This window comes from Pararge aegeria, chromosome 18 (genome assembly GCF_905163445.1).
Source record: "Pararge aegeria chromosome 18, ilParAegt1.1, whole genome shotgun sequence".
Classification (NCBI taxonomy): Eukaryota; Metazoa; Arthropoda; class Insecta; order Lepidoptera; family Nymphalidae; genus Pararge; species Pararge aegeria.
This window is the reverse complement of record NC_053197.1, coordinates 336,217-358,276: the sequence shown is the minus strand read 5'-3', so window position 1 is coordinate 358,276 and position 22,060 is coordinate 336,217. Positions and strand designations below refer to the sequence as shown.

Genomic DNA, 22,060 nt, shown 5'->3' with positions numbered 1-22,060 from the left:
GTTCCTGAGATTACGCGATTAATTCGGTCACTCAGTAATGTAGTTAGATAGTTTATATAACTTTTCTATTACGTGTTGCTTGTGTTAGTAATATATGTCATCTGCAGATACGGTAAGTAAATACGGTACGTAAAGCATTAAGCCAAACGAAATAATTATGAAATATCAGAGAAAAGCTGTTTTCCCTTAAGGTTTTTGTAAAGATTTTAAAACTATTTTTTCCCCACATTATTTCGCGCTATGTTTAAAAGTTAAGCGACAGGCTTTTTTTTCATTATATTTCCGAATCGATGTGGTATCAAAAATCATACTTTTGTGTAGCTACTTAAAAAGGTACGTACTTACTTTTTTGAGATTCGAAAACAGAATGCATTTAAACGTAAGCTTACAGAAAAGTCCTATTATAGTATAAAGGATTACTGAATGATAAAAAAGCAAACCAGGTTGCCTGTTTTGAGTTGGAGTTGGTGATAACAAAAAGTACACCCGGCTTGTAATGTGCTTCTTCTTGCCCACGACGCGTTTGGTAATCTCGTAGCTTTAAATGTAAGCTAACGACCATAGTTATCGCTATCATCTCACTGGCATATACACTTTTTTTGTACGCATCAAAAGTGTAACATACACAAAAAAATGTTTGACTTAACTTTGACTTATAGTTATCATCTTCAAGTTAAGCGTTCGGTGGGAAAAACCAAGCGGATGTCCGGTTACCCACGTTCCTCTTTCTATTTTTTCTTTCGTTTAAATAAATTACTCCATGCCGTAGTGAAAATATAGAAATAGATAAAAAAAAAACTAATGGAACGATAAGTAAACATGATTTGACGACAAGAGACAAGCCAGCGGAGAGGCTTGGAGGGAACAAACAGACGGACGGAATGCGGTGAGCACACACTCGCTCACACTTGCGCCAACATAATCAGCTTCGTTATTGTGCTATTAGATCAATTCAATTCTTGTTTGCACTGCTGGGTGGGTGATTATGTGACAAAATGCCCAATATTTATTTATTTTTGTATTATTCATTGACGCACCAAGCAGATGGCCCACGTACCTGGTAACTGGAAAACCATCGCTTATAAGCAGAGCAGCGTTTTGCAGGGAAGAACAAAGTACCGCACTGTGTTCATCTGGCTCAAGGCTGAGTCACTTACGGTAGCGGTGCACCATACAACTATACAAAAAATCACTGCTTTTTTTGTATGGTGGGAGGCTTCGGCTGTGGTTAGTTATCATAGTTACTACTGTGAGAGTTTAAAATACCGACCTGCCTGGTGACAAGTGAGGTTGAGGTTGGCCAAATTGCCAACTTGAATTTATAGTATTTTCATCTTTTAAAAAAAGGCGTGCTTCCAAACGATTTAGCGTTCCGGTTCTTATAATGTGGCGTAGAAGTCGATTGAGCCATTATGGGTTTAATAAAGCTTTCATAACCCTAACAGATAAGGCCGCTACCATATTAACTTACCACCAGATGAAGTGCAGTCAAACTAGTAATTAAATTAAAAAAAAATGCAAATCAGTGTTGAATAAGTCTAAAGTATAAGTAGGTATTAAATTGTAATTGAGGGAAATACCTACTCGGTAATAACTGGAACTTTTGAAACCTTCATCACTGTTCATGCAGGCACAAAAGGCATATCCTCGATGAATTATTAATAATTCCATCGTTTAATAACATTAAATGCGGAGTGGCCTCGATGGCAACAAGTGCAACGCTAAAGAGGCCAGCATTGTCGAGTCACGGCGATTAGTGCGCATGCAGCGAATCATTACTGCACGTCGGCCATTTTGTGTCAGCCGCCATCTTGCTGTCACAGCTGTCACACGGTCAATTGGCGCGGAAACGGTGCATGTTATTGTGCACTCGTTATTCTTGGGTTAGGCTTGTTTGGTATTTTCTAACAGTTTATTAGTTATACCAGTGTTTATGTTATACCAAACTTACAAACGTCATCATCAATAGCCCATAAAACCAGTAGTCTGGACTAAAGGAATCTCCAAACGGCAGGATTTGCCCATAACCACCACGCTGGGCAGGCGGGTTGGTGATCGCAGTAGATGGTGGTAGTAGTACAGAGGACGCTGCTACCCGCTCTCCGTTATATTCCCTTAATCGCCTCGTACGAAACACGCGGGAAGAGCACGGGTGATTGACTTATTACTAAGTGTTAAACTAGCGCTTGGCTGCAATCGCACTTGGAAGTTGGTGTAAGATAAGTCATGGTGGAATTGAAATTGCTCTAATAATGCCCATTCATTCTTGCTTTCAATGCTGCTCTTATTATGGTGGTTATATTGGTGGTAGAGAAAAAGAAAACCCTAAGCATATTCCAGGTATTTTTGCCGATTGTATGGCAAGAGTTTATCACATAATATTAATAATTTCTAGTTATAAGAACTTAAGTCTATTAGTTTGTATTTTTTCCTTATTCTATTATGGTAATAATTGACGAATTATAAAGTGGCCTACCTGATGGTAAGTGGAAAACCATCGCCTGTTAACAGAGCAACACCTCGCAGGGCGTGCATCATACACGTATTACAAAGTGCCGTGTAAGTTAGACATCACCTAAAGCAGTTGGTCCTCGTTTTTATAACTGTGATAGTATATATATATATATAGTATATATGTATATATATATATATATATATATATATATATATATATATATAGTATTTATGTATATATCGACAAATATATTTACATGCACGACCTACCTCGCATCTTGATCTGTGTTTTACGCCATTGATTGTCTAGAAGAGATCTAAGTAGTCTATGTAGCGATAAGGCCTCCAAATTAAATATAAATTGTGTAAACTCGTTATTGTAAAATTTCTCCCATATTTTTATGTGATGTGCAATAAAAGTGTATGCATTCAGTCATTCACTCATTGTTCGAAAAAATGTCATCTCTGTCACCTTTATTCTCATACAAGACACCTGTCAAAATTGAGAAAAGACAACATTAGCAATTAATATGCTTAATTTGCCTATGAGAACTTTAAGTCAAATGATTATTCTAAGGTCACACAGTCACTTGTACTGTTCAGTTCGTACAAATTTGTTCCGAGATGTTTACTTAACAAAATTCCGTATGTTAATTTACACTTTGTAGTGACTATTAAATACGTCGACACCACAAAAGACCTCTCGAGCTGTCCATTACCTTTACATAAGCACATAATCGGACATCAACGAGCGCCTAATAAAACAACACTCGGCCCTCCCGCGCGCTTCCTCGAACCTCTCTACCACTAATAATTACTCATTTATTTTCTCTCAAAACCCCTTCTCGACAGCCCGAGATGCATCCCGTGTCAATCCTTTGTACCACCGACCAACTTCACTTTGCCAATACATTTTGAAACTCGAGATTTTAACACCCAATGAATAAGGCTGATTTTTGTATTTGATTTGGTTTTAGAATGGCCCGGACGATTCGGTTGTTGTGTGAGGTGCCTACACACTCATTAGTGTCTTATAAATAATACGGGGTCTCTTATTGTTGGAGTGTTGCAACAATATTAAAATAATAAGGCGATAATAAGGCTCTTTGTGTACGAGTGTTTAGTTTAATAACGTGGAAAGCTGTCCCTTAACTATCAAGAAATTTATAAGGCAGGTGAAGATGGCGATGCGATACAATGTGGTGATATGCAATTTAATATGATTACTCATCTAAAGTTTCAGTTTATTTAAAAACTCTTTGTTATGTTATAAGGTAAGCATCTAATTATAACTTGCTTTCGCGTGAGGAAGAAATCGAATGGAAAAAAAAGAATAAATCAATACTAAGTAGTTTTTATTCAAATGATTTAAAACCTTTAATTTAAAACTCCTACTACAAGCTGGAGTTAAGTTAAAGTTTAAACTTTAAATCTAGCACTTATCTTAGCTTCACAACAAATTATTCGTTTACAGTACGTAAAAATCTACAAATGATAAGTTTTACACCTTTTTAGTCCTTACTAAATATATAGTTAATTGATTCCAAAAATTGCAGACATTGCAGGGTTGATCTCTTATTTTTGGTAATTTCAAAAATCGCCAGTGATCAAATTGGCGAGAGATTTTTTATATATTTTTTGATTAAATTTATATAGTGATAGTTGACTGAAGAAACAGATGGCCCACCTGATGGTAAGTGGATAATCATCGCCTATAAACAAGGTAATATTAAACAGGGCATGCAAGCAACTCGTCCTGCAACATGTTAGGTCATTAATATTTTTTCTCGCCGAGCATTCCATTAAAATGTTTAACCTAGATTGGACAGAGTACCTATAGCAGTACCTATAGGTATGACAAAAACAATTCATACACACATACCTACCTACATCTAAAACTTGGTAGGTTATTATTCAACTGCTATTTTACCTTTTTTTACACAAAAACACCTCAATGTTTTGTTAATTTAGCAGTGGAGTACGCTCGTAGGTGGCGGAGTGTGGCCGCACAAACGGCTGGACAAACAAGTTTTTGTGTATGGAGTGTAATTGGCTGAGAGTAGGTGTGTTTGTTTAGGCTGGTGATAGATATACATTTTTGTATGATGCACGTCCTTACAATTTAACTTATGTTGTTATTTCACGAATTCAATGCGATCCTGAACTCTGTCGTTTTTTGTAGCTCAATGCCTTAAAATTGTCATCATCATCTCTACAAGAAGTCCACTTCTGGATTTAAGTGTTTTGTAGGTTTTACAAGAGCTACAGTTATTCCCGCTTGTATCCAGCGATTCCCTGCGACTCGCTTTCTAGTGTGGGGTCACCACTCCAGCACCTTTGGACCCCAACGTTCATCAGTTCTACGAGCTATGTGCTCCGCCCATTGCCACTTCAACTTCGCGACTGGTTGAGCTAGGTTGTCTTGTAACTGTGGGTTGTCTACGAATATCTTCATTTCTTATTGGATCAAGTAAAGATAATCCAATTTCCACTTCCTTTTGCTCTTTCTATCGTTCGCAGAATGACTCTGAGCATTTTTATGAGCCCATAGTTAGAGACCACGTTTTGTAGTCCGCGGCCTCGAGTCGTCATTGGCACTACGCACTATTTAAAGCTCTTTAGGTTCTGAGACTTCGTAAGATTGCAATCAATGACCGGGCGATCTAGAGAGCTATAGGTACTTAGAGATACTTTTAGTATTTCTACATGATAAAACAGAAAATGAAAAGGAGAATGAGACCCCTAGAAAGAACAAGAGCTACTGATATACTAGCTCAAAAAGATGAAAATCGGAACAGCTAAAATAAAAACCTTATGTATATATAACCTTACCTAGTGTATATGGGTGCCTTTAAATTTTGATTGAGTATTATCTGAATGTCGATAATAGGGACCCTCTTAGGACGCATCGAGAAAACAAAAATAAAAATCTGAGTACGTAGGGAGGCAATTAGGAATATCACGGTATAAAAACACTATTAACAAAGGTAGCAAAGTAATAAACCTAAATACATTTTAGGTTTGGAATTGAGATATACGAGTACAGTCAAACCTGGATAAGCGAGAGTTCAAGGGAGCACAATCTCATTCTCGCTTATAGAGGTTTCTCACTAACCCGTTTCTCGCTAATGCAGGTACATGGGTAGCGTTTCTCTCTTATAGAGGTACGCAGCAATAACAAGACATATATTCATGCACTATGTAATTTTATTTTATTTAGAACTTATTTACATTTAAAAAAATCCGTGAATTTCGTTTGGGTTTCTGTTTTTGTATTTTGAATGTTTTTTTCTAACTCATAAATTTTGTCGAATATTGCTTGCTCGACTGTCGCTTATAGAGGTATAGATAAGTAGCAGTCTCACTTACGGAGGCCCGTGAGGGAAAAACGACTCTCTCTTACAAAGGTTTCTGTTTCTCGCTAATAGAGGTTTTGGGAGCTTAAAATGACGGGTCCTGGTATTACTCTCACTTATAGAGTTTTCTCACTTATCCAGTTCTCACTTACCCAGGTTTGACTGTATAATAAATATTTGATTAAAGCAGCAAACTTTTTGATGTCAGTCATAAATATAACATCACATGCATGGAACATCATACCGCATCCATGCGTTTAACCGCGAGTCAGAACTTATTTCTTCGTTTCAAATTATATCCTCCTTAGCGATATTTAGGGGATAAAGCAATCCTCAAGAAGCTGCAGACAGAAGACGCTGTAGTAAATAAACAAAACAGGGCAACACACAAATCTCCCGGCGGGAGATTATACTAGTAACACAGTCAAGCAATAGTACAGTTGAGTATACATTGTGTGAGTAGTGTTTCTTTATTCCTTGCTTTAAAAATGCAGGGCATGAATAGTTAACCAGAAAACACGTTTGAATATGGTTTAATTGCGACTAGCAGTATCAGGGCATTATGGATATATGTAGCCTAGCCAAGCCTACACAGTAAATGATTTGGGAGTGGAGGGACTTGATATAATTGACATTGACACTCAACTCAGTGTTTGTTTGCGGCAAGAATATCTGGTTAGAGTATAAAAAGTAGTGCTGCCTTTTTCATACTGTCTTGGAAAGAATTCATTCAAGAAAGATGCATTCTTTCTTTTAGATTGTATATTTATATACATCAGAACTGAAATTACATTAAGGTTTTTTTTCGCTGCAGCTCACTCCGTGTCCAATCGATAACATTACGTTGTCCTACGATAAAAAAAAACTTTCGTAGATTCTTTAACTTTTAACTAGCTGAGAAAAAATAAACTATACTTAAAGACATATTTAAGTAAGATTTGAGATAACGAAATCCAAACCAAATTTCTAATAGTAGATTTACCTTTAAATCATTTCTGATTTGTCAATTAAACGATTTAAACGTAAGAGTATGTAACTCGGCTTACTGTACGGTAGCAGTTCGATGTCGGAACTAACTCGTTTACCGGGTCGGGCGTTATTTACCGGCTCGCTCGGCTGTTTGCGGCTGAGGCGATATTATCCGGTGTTTATTGAGGGCCGATTTCCCCGATACGGCTCCGGGGCGGATCTGTCCTGCCGTCCGACAGAAGTACGTTCCGTTAGCTCAGTAGGTATCTATATGCTTGTATGGACTCTTCCAAACAAGCATGGGCTTGGTGGCCCATGGAAAGCTTTCTGATACATACTGTAGCAAATCAATCAATTAATCTTAAGTCATTTATATCAAGTTGGACTAGTTAAAGTAGGTCTAGTTTATAAGCACTTTTGAAAAGTCAAGTCAGTCTGTTTGTAGTGACACTACCACCGGTTCAGAAGGCAGATTCCACCGAAAATAGCTGATAGGAGAATAGGCGGTTGTTTATATCCACATTTCGTTTATAAAGAGTACCTACGCCTCAGGTTGATAGACATAGCGCGGCGTGAGAACGTAACGTTTATAAAGCCGTATTTTAGAAAGTATTTTTCCGAACTAGAGTGACGTAAGGCATCTTCAGTGTATTTATCAGAGAAGTGAAAACGATGTTAAAGCCTCTTTTTTCTCAGCTAGTTAAAAAGGTAAAGAATCTACGAAAGTTTCTACGCTGCTTCAATGTGATATTGGCCATCTTTTAATAACCGGGTCTGGTAGCTTAACCTGATTTAAAATATAGGTGTGCACAGACTGAGATATAATATACATGCTGTTACACATAATTTCTTAGCAGTGAACTCCGATATCTAATATTTTTCGGGTATCTATCCTCGATTTTAGTTACTAAGAAAACATGCAAATATCACTGTTATAACGATGGTTTGAACTGTTTAAATATTAAGTTTAAACAAACTGGCTACCAGTTTATTTAAACCTAGAGTCGACTGCGAAGTTGTTTACATGCCAAATGTTTGTCGGCACCCGATGCTCTTTGGGTCCAACCGAGAAACTGATCGGAATCCGATGTACAAGTACGTTGATAAATAGGTGGGTAAATACATCACAAAATCTCTACTAGTAATAGATTCTACAAACGCAAAACCCATCTGTTAAATTGTTATTCTTCCAAGCAACAAAAGAGCTACGGATATACCTGAATTATTGAACAAATATGTGTAAATATTACCTACTTGTTTGTGATAATAGTCGTTAAAGCCCGCCAACCCGTATTGAAATAGCATGGTGGGTCGAAGCTCTTCACTCCAATGAGAGTCGAGGTCCGTGTGGACGTTAATAGGATGACGATGACGTTGTTTGGGCATTTTGTTTAAATGATATCTTGGAAAAAACACAGTATACCAACTGTTCTCAAATAGATGGGTTTATGTATTTGGAGTGGTGATAGTCTGGTGAATATACTTTAGCCGGCACACTCGCAAAACTTTCGGAGTTATATGCGTCTTAGATTAAAGCAAAAAGAAATCACTTGGTTGAAAACTGCAGGCCTGAGAGTTCTTCATAATGTTCTCAAAGGCGTGGGAAGTTTACCAATCTACACTGGTCAAGCGTGGTGGACTACTGACTTTACCTTCTTACTCTGAGAGGAGAACCAGACCCTGTAGTGGATTAGTAACTGGTTGATAATGATGTATATTGATAGTTTGAACGTCGTAGGTAGGTAGATACTGTAAATTGCCTGTTGTATATTTTCCATTGTTTGACTAACCGGTAAGCAATAGTCCTACAGCTATCTTGGCCGACTGCGTGGATAGCTGGTTAATTATTAATTAATCTCCCCGCGTCCGTCTGTCTGTTTGTTCAAGTGCGCGCGCGCATCGATTGCGCTCACGAGGCGTTGCCGTGTACACCGTGTTGGGCTTGTTACTGCTCTGTTGGCTGCGTTATGATTATTTATGTTGGTAATATACCTACGCAGGAAATATTTTATTCCACTAGCGCAACTTAGTCTGAATTTCTAACCCAACGTAACTTCTAAACGATACGATTTAAATGGAACGATTTGAATAATTTAAAGAGGAATTTGAAAGTACATAATCAATTTTAATTATAAAAATATTTTTTTGGTTAAGGATTAATATCATGATAGGGATGTCACCATCTTTAGATTGTACTCGTGTTTTGATTGACAAATTATAACAAAAAGCGGTTATTGTGATTTTTTGTAGCTAAAAATGATTACTTTAAGCATGTAGTACATAATTCTTATGTATTATCAATCATTTTCGCTCTAAATCTCTAATAAAATACACTTAAACCTTCCGCATGAGTCACTCTGTTCATTAGGGAACCGTATGAAAATCCGATCTCGCTAAGACAGACAGACTTTGTCACTTTTCAGGTCTTCAACTATGCCTATCATAGACGTCAATTGCGCGGATTTTGAAAGACTAATGCGATGATATCCTGTTGGAGCTGTTTGCTTTTCCGGGGTAAAAATAAGCCTATGAGCTATCCCAGACTATATTGTAGGTATGTCTCTGCCAAATTTTATCCTTATCGGTTCATTCGTTGTGGCGTTAAAGCGTAACAAACATCATACATCCATTCTCACAAACTTTCGCATTTATAATATTAGTAGGATGGTACGCATGCATTCGATCGTTGACCCATATGCCTTGTGACTTGCTGTGATTTGTGAACAGTTATGTCTTATATCTTCGACGATATTTATCAGACCTTCCTGAGGAACACAGCCATGTTTCTTGGGGGCAGAAAAAAGCATTGCGTTATTAATTTCCTGGACGAGCTCTGTCACAAAAAAGATCAATTAGTCGTCAGAGTTATCCATTTACTAAAACTGTTCAAAATCAGTGGATTTCGATCAGTTTGGCGTCGCACAAAGGAGTTTTGTACTCCATTTTCTTAGATCTTAAATATAATGTTGCGACTTAAGCCTCACGAATAAAAACGGGTAAAAACATCCTAAACAACAGAAACCTACATCGGTTTGACGACTGTTCGTCATTCAACCCTCAATTTTGGAACCCTCGTAGCTTTAGTTTTAAGTTTACGAATGTGGTTATCGCCATCATCTCACTACCGTGTGGTTCTTATGTACGCATCAAAAGTGCCACCTGTGGGCCAGTTCGGTTCCGGCGCCCGTCCAGTACGGATGTCTCGTCTATCGCTCCTAGCGGTGCGATCTTCTTTGCGTGCTCCAAGTAGTGTCCGATTGTGTGTGTTTCTGCGTTGTGGTTAGTTTAGTTTAGTTCCAGGGTCTAGGATTCTGTAAGTACACTAGAATAATTACCATAGGTACTCACACTCGTCACCTAAAGGCGAGGGCTCATTAGGGCCACACCTTAGGAACTCACCTCCCTGCTTCGGCAGGGAGGCACTGTATTTTGAATTCCGCGGCCACTATGGCCGCGTTAAATGCTAATTTCAACCTACAGGCCCTCATCAAGGACCTGCAGGTAAGAAACCCCGACTACCTGAGTCAGTTTATGACCCAATGTGGTCCCCCCGCCCCTTCCCCGCAGGACACCCCTCTGGGATTCCTGGAAACACCCCTGTCCCCCGACCCCTCCGAGCAATCTGCAATGGAGTCAGAGCCGCAACCGCAGACCACGAAGCAAAACTTTGTGGCTGCACCCGCCTCTTCCGATATGGAAGACGATGGTTTTCAAACCGTCGCTTCAAAGCGCCAGAAGCGTAAGCTGAAGGCAACCACGGCCAACCCACCTAAGCGGGCAACAACGGCCAGTCCCTCCCCCGCTCCCTCTCCTTCACAGACCGTTGTCGAAAACTGCGATGAGTCTGAAGACTCCCCAATGACCGACGAACGCCGCGAGCGAGTCCCACCTCTATTTATTAGAGAGAAATCTGCCTGGGAACGTATTATTCCACTTATAGACGCCGCGAACATCTCCTTTAACGGAGCTCGCTCAACGAACATTGGCATCAGAGTCCAATGTCCCAGCTCAACCGACCATCGGCAACTTTCGGCCCTCCTTCGCCATGAGAACGTAGGATTCCACTCCTACGCTCTAGAGGATGAACGCACCCTACGTGTCGTCATCCGTGGCCTTCCCGTAGAGCTCTCTGCAGAGCATATCAAAGAGGACCTTCTGTCCAAAGACCTGCCAGTACAAGAGGTACATCGTATGTACCATAATAAAACAAAGACTCCCTACGAGCTGTGCCTTGTAATTTTGGATCTCAGCCCTCAGGGCAAAGCCATATTCGATGTCCGCTCGATATGTCGCCTCACAGGCCTCAGGGTAGAAACTCCCCGTAATCGCGGCGCGATCGGCCAGTGCCATCGCTGCCAACTTTACGGCCACTCTGCCCGCAATTGCCATGCCCGCCCTAGGTGCGTCAAGTGCCTCGGCGATCACGGCACTGCCGATTGTCTTCGCAAGGACAAAACGGTAGGGCAGCCTAGCTGCGTCCTTTGCCAGACGGAAGGTCATCCCGCGAACTATCGCGGATGTCCGAAAGCCCCGCGCAAGCCCTTACGTGGCAGTAAGCCCCCCGGCCGCAGACATCCCCCTTCCCAGCCTCAGAGGCCTATCGAAAAATTTGTTCCCGCGCCGGCTCCAGCCACCAACGCCTGGAACAAACCCCTGCCTAAGTCGGCAGCACCCACCACAGCCTCTAAGGTTACTCCACCAACAGTGACTAAAGCCGCTCCCCCCAGCCCACCCGCTCCTAAAGAGCCCACAGGCTCGGGCTCTATTACAGAGAGCAAATCAGTTAAATCCCTCATGAAGGTCATAGCCACCTTCGGCAGGGCTGAATTCGCTCTCTGCATGAGCAAGCTCAATGATCCACACTACTGCAGGCTAACTGCTTGCATCGAACACGCCGACCTTATCCTGGCAATTGAAGCTACTACACCATAATGGGTAGTACGTCAATAATAGGTAGATACAAACCCCGATCTCTTAAAATCGCGTTTTTCAATGCAAACGGCCTTATCCAACAGATTAACGAAGTTAGAGAATTTGCCTGTGCACGCCAACTAGACATATTCCTGGTGCAAGAGACCTTCCTTAAACCTTGCAATCGTACGCCTAAAATATCAAATTATAACGTTATTAGAAACGACAGATCCCACTCCGCTTTGGGTGGCACTTTAATATATTTTAAAAGGTCTCTTCACTGTACTCCTCTCGAACCTCCCGACTTAATCAACATAGAAGCATCCCTTTGTCAGGTCAGTATGACCGGCCATACGTCGGTCATCATAGCATCTGTATACCTCTCTCCCTCTAAAGACTTGCTGGAAAGTGATTTCCGTGCACTTCTAGCTCTAGGCGGCTCCGTCATCTTATGCGGAGATCTTAACGCCAAACATACCAGCTGGAATTCCCTTGCCTTAAATACACGAGGACGACAACTATACAGACTGTACAACCTCTGTCCCGACCTAAGCTTTGATATCTTAGCCCCGGACGAACCCACTCGCTACCCGTTTAAAAATAACTCAAACGACAAACCAGACGTACTGGACATAGCTATTCTAAAGAACGTCGCACTCCATGTGCATTCTTTAGAAGTGCTACACGAGCTTAGCTCCGACCATCGTCCCGTCCTACTCCAGCTAGGACCCCCAGCCGATACTCCCGTTTCGACCAAAACCATCGTAGACTGGAAAAGTCTGACAGACAGACTCAAGACGCTCGAATCTGTGCACCTGTCCGAAATCCCTGAATTTATAGACTCAGTAGAAGATGCCAAATGTGCGGTATCTCATTTTGTGAAGCACATTAGTGAGTCACTGAAGGACTGTTCCCGTACAATTCCCAACGACTTCGGTCGTAGAGAATTGCCGGCGGATGTCCGACAGCTGCTGACACGTAAAAATGCCCAAGCTAGAGCCCATGCCCGTTACCCGACTGACGACAACCGGAGGAAACTCTGGAAACTCCAAAGAAAACTCAGGGCTCGCCTTGATATTCTGAGGAGCGACTCATGGGACAGAAAGCTAGGGGAGCTCACGCCATCCCATACTGCGTACTATGGCCTAGCGAGAGCTCTCAAAGCCGACCAAATTCAGCCACCCCTCCGCTCTTACGCCCAAATCTCCCACCCGCCTTCGAAGATTCGGATAAGGCCGAATGCCTCGCAGACACAATAGAATCCCAATGCACTCCGAGCAATGTGTCTATAGATCCCGACCATGTTAGGCTAGTCAATAGTAAACTTGGTAGCCTTGGTATCCCGTCTCCCGACAGCGACCCCATAGCTCCCACCTCCGTCGACGAGGTCCAAGCGATTGTCAACAAGCTGCACTCAAAGAAAGCACCCGGTCCCGACAACATCACCAATAAAGCATTAAAATGCCTCCCCCCACAACTATTTTACCTACTGGTACTAATATTCAACGCCCTTCTGGCAGGATGCTCTTTCCCCAAGGAGTGGAAAGAGGCAATAGTTATAGGTATACGCAAACCTGGCAAACCCGCCAATCTCCCTACCAGCTACCGCCCGATTAGTCTACTCAACTCCTTAGCAAAGGTTTATGAGAGAATTATACTGGCCCGACTCAAAGCCATCGTAGAAGCAAAAAAGCTTCTCAACGACGAGCAATTCGGCTTTCGAGCCAAACACTCTAGCATCCACCAAGTGCACCGCCTGACGGAGCACATATCCAGAGGTCTCTTTGAAAAAAGATACCCGCTGCTCACAGGAGCAGTATTCTTCGACGTAGCCAAAGCTTTCGACAAGGTTTGGCATGCGGGCTTAATATATAAGCTTCACGACCAGGGCATCCCAGATAGAATCTTGCAACTGCTAAGAGACTACCTGAGCGATCGCACCTTCCGTTACCGGATAGATGGCACTCTGTCATCTACCAGACCCATACGAGCCGGAGTCCCTCAGGGCTCTGTTCTATCACCCCTCCTATACGCGCTTTACACTAGCGACATACCAAAGAGCCCCTACGTAGAGCTAGCCCAATTTGCGGATGACACCGCCCTCTATACAACATACCGAACCATACCTCGCATCATATCCCGCCTCCAAAAGGCCATCGAGCGCTTAGGCGCTTGGTTTCGCCAATGGAGGATAGAGGTGAATCCGGATAAAAGCACAGCAGTGCTTTTCACTGGACGAGCCCGCCCTGACCTCAGGGACAAAAGGGACCTTAACTTATTCAACCGTCCTATACCGTGGCAAAAGACAGCCAAGTACTTGGGTGTAACTTTTGACGGTCGCTTTAACTTCGCAGATCACATTAGCGCAGCCCGTAACAAAGCTGCCTTCGTTCTCGGTAGACTCTACCCCATGTTAAACAGACGTAGCAAGTTGTCACTTCGTCATAAAGTGACACTCTATAAAACCTGTGTCCGCCCCATCATGTCATATGCGAGCGTCGCCTTCGCGTTTCGCCCTCCCTCCGCATATAAGAGATTCCAGACTCTCCAAAACCGCTTCATGCGCAACGCTACTGGGTGCCCCTGGTTCGTACGCAACGTCGATCTCCATAGAGATCTCAAACTCCCCACTATTGCTCAATACTTTAAAAAACTCTCGAAAATCTACTTTGAGAAGTCTATCCGACATCCCAACCCTCTCATAGTTGCGGCTTCTTTTTACTCACCCAACCTTAGCGCCACTCTCAACAAGAGGAGGCCTAAACATATCCTTCACGACCCTGACGATCAGATTACTACTGACAATGCTCCCTATCAGAACACACAATCAACCTATGCACAGCGTCTTCGCCGGCGAAGACGAGGTCCCCGACTTCTAACGTCAACCGGACGTGGGCTCGCACCACGTTCTCGGAAGCGTGCGGATTAATCACCGTCCGTAACCCTTTCACTCCAATCGTCGCCTGAGCCGAGGTTCGGCCTCACATGAGGCGCCCTCAGGCCGACGATCCCTTCGCTTCTTCGAGCCCTAGGGTTCAAACTCTTCCTGGCAGAGCCCCATTCCGAGGCTCGCCAACAAGCCCGCGTTACGCTGTTAAAATCATTAGGGTTAATCAGCTACACACAATCCGAAAAAAAAAAAAAAAAAAAAAAAAAAAAAACCTGTGGGCCTACTTGAATAAAGATATTTTTGACTTTGACTTTGACTTTGACTTTCAACTTCACTTACGCAATAATTCACATGGTATGCAGTAGTTCCTGCGCATTTCGTCAGCGAAACTCTATCAGGTTACTCATTTGCTAACGTTATTTTTAATTTTTTAGTCCATTTGTTAAAGCAATAATCAATAACTAACAAAAGGCTGAATTAAATTAACAAATCCAATTCTAACATCGGCTTAATTATTAAGCCATTAAATGAGTGGCGTGAAGCGGACAATGGATGCATTAACAAATGAATCACGAACGATCACAAATCGATACGTTTGACAAACACAGCGAGTATTGTGTCTGTAATCGATTCGACGCGCGACAGGTTCCCGCACTAGGCGCCGAAATGGTAACTGTGCGGCACGCATTAGATGGTACGTCTGTTTACATGCTCGTTGTTTTTATGAAATTAGAAGCTTGCGGTAGGAGTTTTGTTAGTTACGTAATGAAAAAGCGTTATACTAGTCGTTTCGCTAATCATGTATACATCAATTGTTACTTTTATGTAACTTTTTTGTGGTGATAGCCTAGTATGTAAGCCTTTACCATTCCTCGGCCGAGTTCGGTTCTAAGAACCGGTTCAGAGTGCAAAAAAATTTATTACTTTCTTTGACTATCAAGGATCGTTAGGAAAACTGCATGCTATAAGTTTAAGGGGAGAGATGATAATGTCGGGCTACGACAAAGACTGCAATGGTACTGTATATATTGATGAGGATTGAACACCTAAAGTATTAATTTTTAGAAATAAGTATATATATATATATAATATATCTTTCATTGATGGCTGTCAAACTACGTGAAATCGCTACCGGTATACACCGATTACGGTATGAGTTTAATATAACTGCCATACCCTCTAAAAGGTTAGCCCGTTACCATTTTAGAATGCAGACCTACCACGATGTGATGGCTGTTCGTGACTAACCTGTAGTTGAATAACTCACAGAATTAAGAACATACAGAAACCGTGTATACGACTACTTTTGAAGCATCAGAAACCACTCCACTTTAGTAGTGTTCCTCGAACTGGCGGTTAGCAACTTAATTTCATTTAGCAGTTGACAGTAATTATTTTACCTCTAATGTTCTAAACGCTTGCAATAAAATGGTGAAAATAGGAACTTTCCGCGGGTGTGAAGCAGCGCAGGGCGTTTTCACTGTTTTCGGATACAATGCACTAATGGCATGCAATAATGGCTGAATAAGGGTGGAAGTGGTGATAGCCCAGTGGTTAGGACTTTCCTTCACTTTCCTGGGGCCGATTTCGAATTCCAGGACGCACCACTAACTTTTTTAAGTTATGTGCGTTTTATGGAAATAAAAATATCATTTGCTTCAACGGTGAAGGAAAACATTGTGAGGAAACCTGCATGCCCGAGAGTTCTCCATAACGGTCTCAAAGGCGTGTGAAGTCCATCGATCCGCACTGGGCCAGCGTGGTGGACTACGGCCTTGACCTCTCCTCAGTGTGGGAGGAGACGCGTGCCCTGTAGTGGGCCGGTAATGGGATGAAGATGATGAGGATGAAGAACATACAGAAGTTCTTAAGTCTGTGAAATCACTCGTTATCGTACGTTTTATCGATCAAGTTCGGACTGACAGCAATGTTTACATGATCAGATCACTAAAACAACGAGGACGCGGCATGGCGAGGCAATAACATCGCGATGCAGCGGTCCATTAACTCGCACGAGCTACTGGCGGCGAGGGGGCTCGCACCACTACAATAGATTCGTCGCGGCCTCGTGTCCGCCGGCAATCGATACCAGATACGTTGTAAACATCCATGCAGGGTTAAGTTTTTGACCAACATTCTAAATTCATTCATTTTTAAGCAGCTGTGAACTGATTCTCTACAACTTACGCAACAAAAGGTTACAATACAAGATATTTGTAACGATACAAAGGTTTGACGGCCGACTGGCGCATTGGGCAGCGACCCACAACGACAGCTTTCTGAGTCCATGGCCGTGGGTTCGATTCCCACGACTGGAACATATTTGTGTGATGAAATGTTCATTATAAGTATGTATGTATATATTCATTTTAAATATATAAAGGCTATAAACCTACTTATTGTACCTATTATTTGCATTACTATATAATAGTAGACTAGTAGAATATAACTAAATAACACTCATTACTCTAGGCTAAATAAAATTGGTAGTTCATTGAAGGGAAATTGTACAGATTTTTTTTATTACAAGTTACCGAATAAAATCATTGAGATAGCTCTCAATAAGTTCAGAGTTAATAAACTAGGGCATAAATAGCTCTAAATTCAGCATCAAATATATACTGATTATATATAAAGCTTTAGGTTTAAGTTCACAATAATTATGTTAACATACAATGTATGATCGTTTCATACATACATGTGTTAGGCCAACATGAGGAAATAAATTTGGAATAAATATCTAAAGATCTCTCAGTCATTCTGTCTGCCTGTCTGTTAGTAGAAAATACTACCTCTTGAAGCGTCAAGTCAGCATATTGGTAGCACCACCGGTTCGGAAAGCAGAAACGGGTAATAAACTAAGTAGTTGCTCCATTCCAACATTCTAACCTTTTACAACATAACACGAAGGCCATATTTAAAGTGTGTGCGGAGTTTTTTATTCCAAATTATCGGAAAATATTGACTACAAAGATGGTTGCGGACTAACCTAAGGGAAGTAGAGCAAATTTAGCTTGTTAGCTAAAGTAACGCTTGATTCTATAATAGTGAAGAAGGTATAGATGTTGTTGAACTCTAAAACGTTGACTTCTAAAGAGCAACTGCAGAGTTTTCGCTGGCCTCTTCTCGGTGGAAAACATCATGCAAGATACAGAAAAAAATTGTTAAATCGCAAAAAATATGATGAAAAAGAGCTAATGCTGCGTTTCTTGCTGGCTTCTTTTCGGAATAATCTGCCTTCCGAACCTCTGTTAAAGCCAATACGTACAAACATATATACCTAACATTGACATTTCAAAAGTTTTTATGAGGTCTACTTGAAATATTTTACAGTTTCTTTCTCTTTTTCATTAAATTCATTAAACAGAGTATTTTTAAATCAATAACATAAAAGACTTGCTTTCCATATAACTTGTTTAATTTTAATTAACTTAAAAATTCTTTGGCATACAATTAAATAGTTGTAATTTTCAGGAGACACTAAAGGTCAAATGAACATTTCAAGAAGTTATTCTAATCTGTCGCAAGTATAACTGGAGCACAACAACCGAATCGCATTGAACAAGCCAAAAGCTCTCAAGAGAGGTTTCCGATATCGCCCACAAAACATTTCAACTGAACGCCTTGAGAAGTCGTCAATTTAAAGAGTTGTGCAGTTGCGATCCTGTTCAGTGTTGAGACTTCAGCCGTCGAGTGGGCAGTCGGGACGGACGGGATAAGTTTTAACGGGCACCGCTTTCCCTTTATGTATTTGCTATCGATTCGAGTATGTGTATTTGCCTTCGAGATTTCTTTCTTAAAGAAATGTATTTCACATCATAGTAGGTTAGTAGTACAAATACGGTATAGTAGTATTTGTACTACAAGAATTATTATAACTGAGAATTTTAAGGGTTCTTAACCTCGCAATGAAACAATAAATTGCGTATCTGTCTATCTGTTCATCCGATTAAGCGTATTGCTCTGAAGGTATGAACGGATGAAAAACTATGGATTGAAGTAAAATAAAAATGAAAATAAATACACTGAAAAACTCAGTTATATTTGATGTTTTCTTTTAAAATTTATAAAAACCAAATTTGTTTTCAACATATTTGGTTTATTTCTTGGTAGGCTCACAATAATACAGTATAATAAATTTTTCTTTTCAACTTCTTTGTAAAACTAATTAAAAAAGGCATCCTTTACAAGCTTCAATCTCTTTTTCTCTTTAAGAACGTCAAATAGACGTCGGTAGCCGAACTCGTGTATGTTTTAATGCACTATTTCTGTTGCTCTTCATTAAATAGGTCCATATATTGAAAAAACAGGTAGGTATCTATTACATAATAGAAACTGGAAGAAAACTAACCCGAAATTGAAAACTGGTCTTATTTCACCAAATTTGAGTGCATCGGGAAGCGGGAAGGAAGTTTATTCATTATTATCGACATGGCACTTTGAGGAATTTAAAAAAAAACCTAGGTACTTCGGTGTAAGGATTTTCTTTTCTTACGACTCCTGATACAATGAATAATATTTATCAAAACCAAAAAGAATTATTTTAACATACCGACCCGATACCGATATTTTAGCGTAAGGGGATATGAATTTCTTGCTAAGTGCAGATCGGCTATACCTAATGTAATAAAAACCCTTCGTAGCGTAGTTAAATCTTCTACTCGTTTTAATTCAATCTTATTAATTGAAGTATCGGCCACGACTCAACAATCAACGTAATGTACTGTAATGTATTGTAATGTGCCGTAGTGGGCCGCTCCGCGATTAAGTGTATTAGAAAAGCAATAAATTCCGCCGAGGAGTCGAATCCAGCACAATTGAACGGGTCTCAGCTATCACATTAGCGGACAATTGGTGGTCGGGCGATATTTCGCGTTCGAGGTCCGAGGAGGTAGATATAAGTTTATTTCATTTTTATATAATATAGTCTATGTGAGAATATTACTCTTTATAAACAAATAGCTGATATTAAATAACGACTTAATAAAAACAGACAAATTAGTGATAGCTCTTTTTTTAAATCATTTTACAGTTATAGCAATCTTTAGCATTTTTCTATATTGTAAAAGATGAGAGCGCAGCAGTCTGCATCCAAGCCCTGTCGTTCAGAAATTCATCAACCATGTGGTAACCATGATTTATTAAATGTGTTTTAATACATGTTTAAACTTTTACATTGGTTAAAGTTAACTTTTCCTTGTCCAATAAAATAAAATTAAAACATATCAAAAACAACTCGCCAGGGATGCATGTGAACTGATCCAATTCAGACAGCCGTCATTAGATTAGCAACAAACAAAACAGTCTCAATAAAACACTGTAACAATGAGATATGACCCGCGCCACCCCGCTGTCCGGTCGCGGCGGGGGGTCGGGAACATCGCTCGTTAATCGCGCGTCGCTCGCCGCTCGCCAATTATCGCAAATGAGCGTTTTTTTACAACTATGCGAGCGTTTTGAGCGACGCTTGCGGTGGGTGCGGGTGAGATGGGTCGGTTAGAGAGGGGGGCAAGAAATTGCATCGCCATTGCATTTAGTTTACAGATCTACGAAAACGTAGGAGAGTCAACAAAATTGTTTTCATAGGCAGACCACCCATATGCTTTGCAGATCACATTCTACGTCATCTGCCCTAGTTAATATTACTAAAACGGGATAGTATAATCGTTAAAGCTTGTGACCTTTACCAGCATTACTGCAGCGTAACTCAAAGGTCTAAAACCCTCTGTTCTGTAAGAAAGAGGGTCTTAAACTCCACAATTGGGCATTGTGGATTCAGATTATTGATGCCTGAATTCTATCAACCTGGTCTCGAGTTTGTTCACGTAGATTATTTACGTTTGAATTATCACCAAAGTTACAAAAACACCACATTTCAGAAATATCGAATTGTCAAAAATCGGTTCTCAATTTGGAACCGGAAAGATGAGATAACGAAGTAAATAAGATAAAATAAAAATGGCTGATTGTCTATAAAAAACAACAAGCGATTTCCCCACAATCACAGTAATCCCGTCGCCCGTAATTACGTGATCACGCACAAAGCCTGCGCGTGCGACCCGTAAGCTGCCACTAACGACCGCGCGCCGGATAATGACGGATCATTATGACGTCGTTACATAAATACAGACCAGTTTGTTTTATCACAACCTTTACTATTTACACGACTATCAAGAAAAGAAGTGTTATATTTTGAAGGTGTATATATGTATGTGAGTTTGGTTGTTCCATCTTATTTTATGAATTCTAAGCTAATATATCCCAATGCTACTAATATTATAAATGCCAATGTAAGTTTGTTTGTTACGCTTTCACGCAAAAACTACTTAACCGATCCTCATGAAACTTTGTACACATATTCTTGGAAGTATTAGAGGTAATATAGGATACTTTTTATCTCGACATTAATAGGTAGAGGACAGAACGCCTCAGCGGTCAGCAGCAAACCCCTCATTTAAGGCTTAGCGATACTGATTACATAATTGCTGCCACATTTATGAGGACTAAAGTGCTAGGACTAAATAAAAAATGTTAAAAATGTTCTTCGTTAACCTTTAGCATATGAATCAACTAAAAATGCGATTTCGATTCTTCCTTTAACGATAACTATTCTTTGTGTGAATTGAAAAATTACTTTAGAAACTACACCAGTTTTTTTTATAAGAATTGGTTTTCTTAAATTTTTTTAGGACTACGACTAACTAAAACAAAATGAAACGCAGACGAAGTCGCGGGAAACAGCTAGTATAATATAAAAGAAAGTTGTGTTAGTTACACCATTTATAACTCAAGAACGGCTGGACCAATTTTTATGATATTTGATTTTTTGGATTTCTCTTGGACTGGAATAGGATAATATGTATTAAAATATAACATTCATAAAAAAAATAAATATAAGATAGTAACAATATATTTTTAACTGACTGAAACATTATGAATACTACATTGGAAGGAAGTGAGAGCGAAAACACATTTAATCGTTATAAAATATTAATCCAAATAATATTAAAGGTAAAAGTACTAAACCAGACCAGAAACTTTCACCTCTTATTAAGCCATATGCCACCTTGATATGACGGAAGAGGTCGGTGCCCAGTGTTAGTGTTGTAGGGAGGATGTTGTCGACTTCTAATTTTGTTGAGGGGCGATTGGCGCCGTGGGCAGCGGTCCTGCCTTCTGAGTCCAAGGCCGTGGGTTCGATTCACACAACTATGAAAATGAATGTTTTTCATTTAAATTACAGCACTGACTTTCGACAAGGATTTCTTAACTGACGGAAATCGAAATGAATAAAACGAATTACGGAAATCTGAACAGATTTGACTGAAACAATTCCATATTTATATTAGATAATGATAAAGTGATGATGGCATAATTCGATTGTTAAACATCGCAATGTAGCAAGATGAGTAATTCTGACAAGATTCTAAATCTAATCTATCAATAATAAAAACGAAACGCTTAAAATTTAATTTTGTAT

The 22,060-nt window shown here is 40.3% G+C and overlaps 2 protein-coding genes across 2 annotated transcripts in view; one reads left to right on the top strand and one right to left on the bottom strand.

The window, feature by feature from the left end:
- Window positions 1-22,060, bottom strand: part of LOC120631584 (visual system homeobox 2-like) — a 168,778-nt gene that overhangs the window by 41,563 nt on the left and 105,155 nt on the right. The window lies entirely within an intron of this gene.
- LOC120631585 lies at window positions 10,870-12,274 on the top strand. Its single transcript, XM_039901223.1, has one exon. It carries the CDS (start codon window positions 10,971-10,973, stop codon window positions 11,709-11,711), a length of 741 nt encoding a protein of 246 aa, XP_039757157.1. The 5' UTR covers window positions 10,870-10,970; the 3' UTR covers window positions 11,712-12,274.

Bases quoted from the DNA above. Each gene is read 5' to 3' on its own strand.
- LOC120631585 (XM_039901223.1), top strand. From the start codon at position 10,971: ATGTACCATAATAAAACAAAGACTCCCTACGAGCTGTGCCTTGTAATT.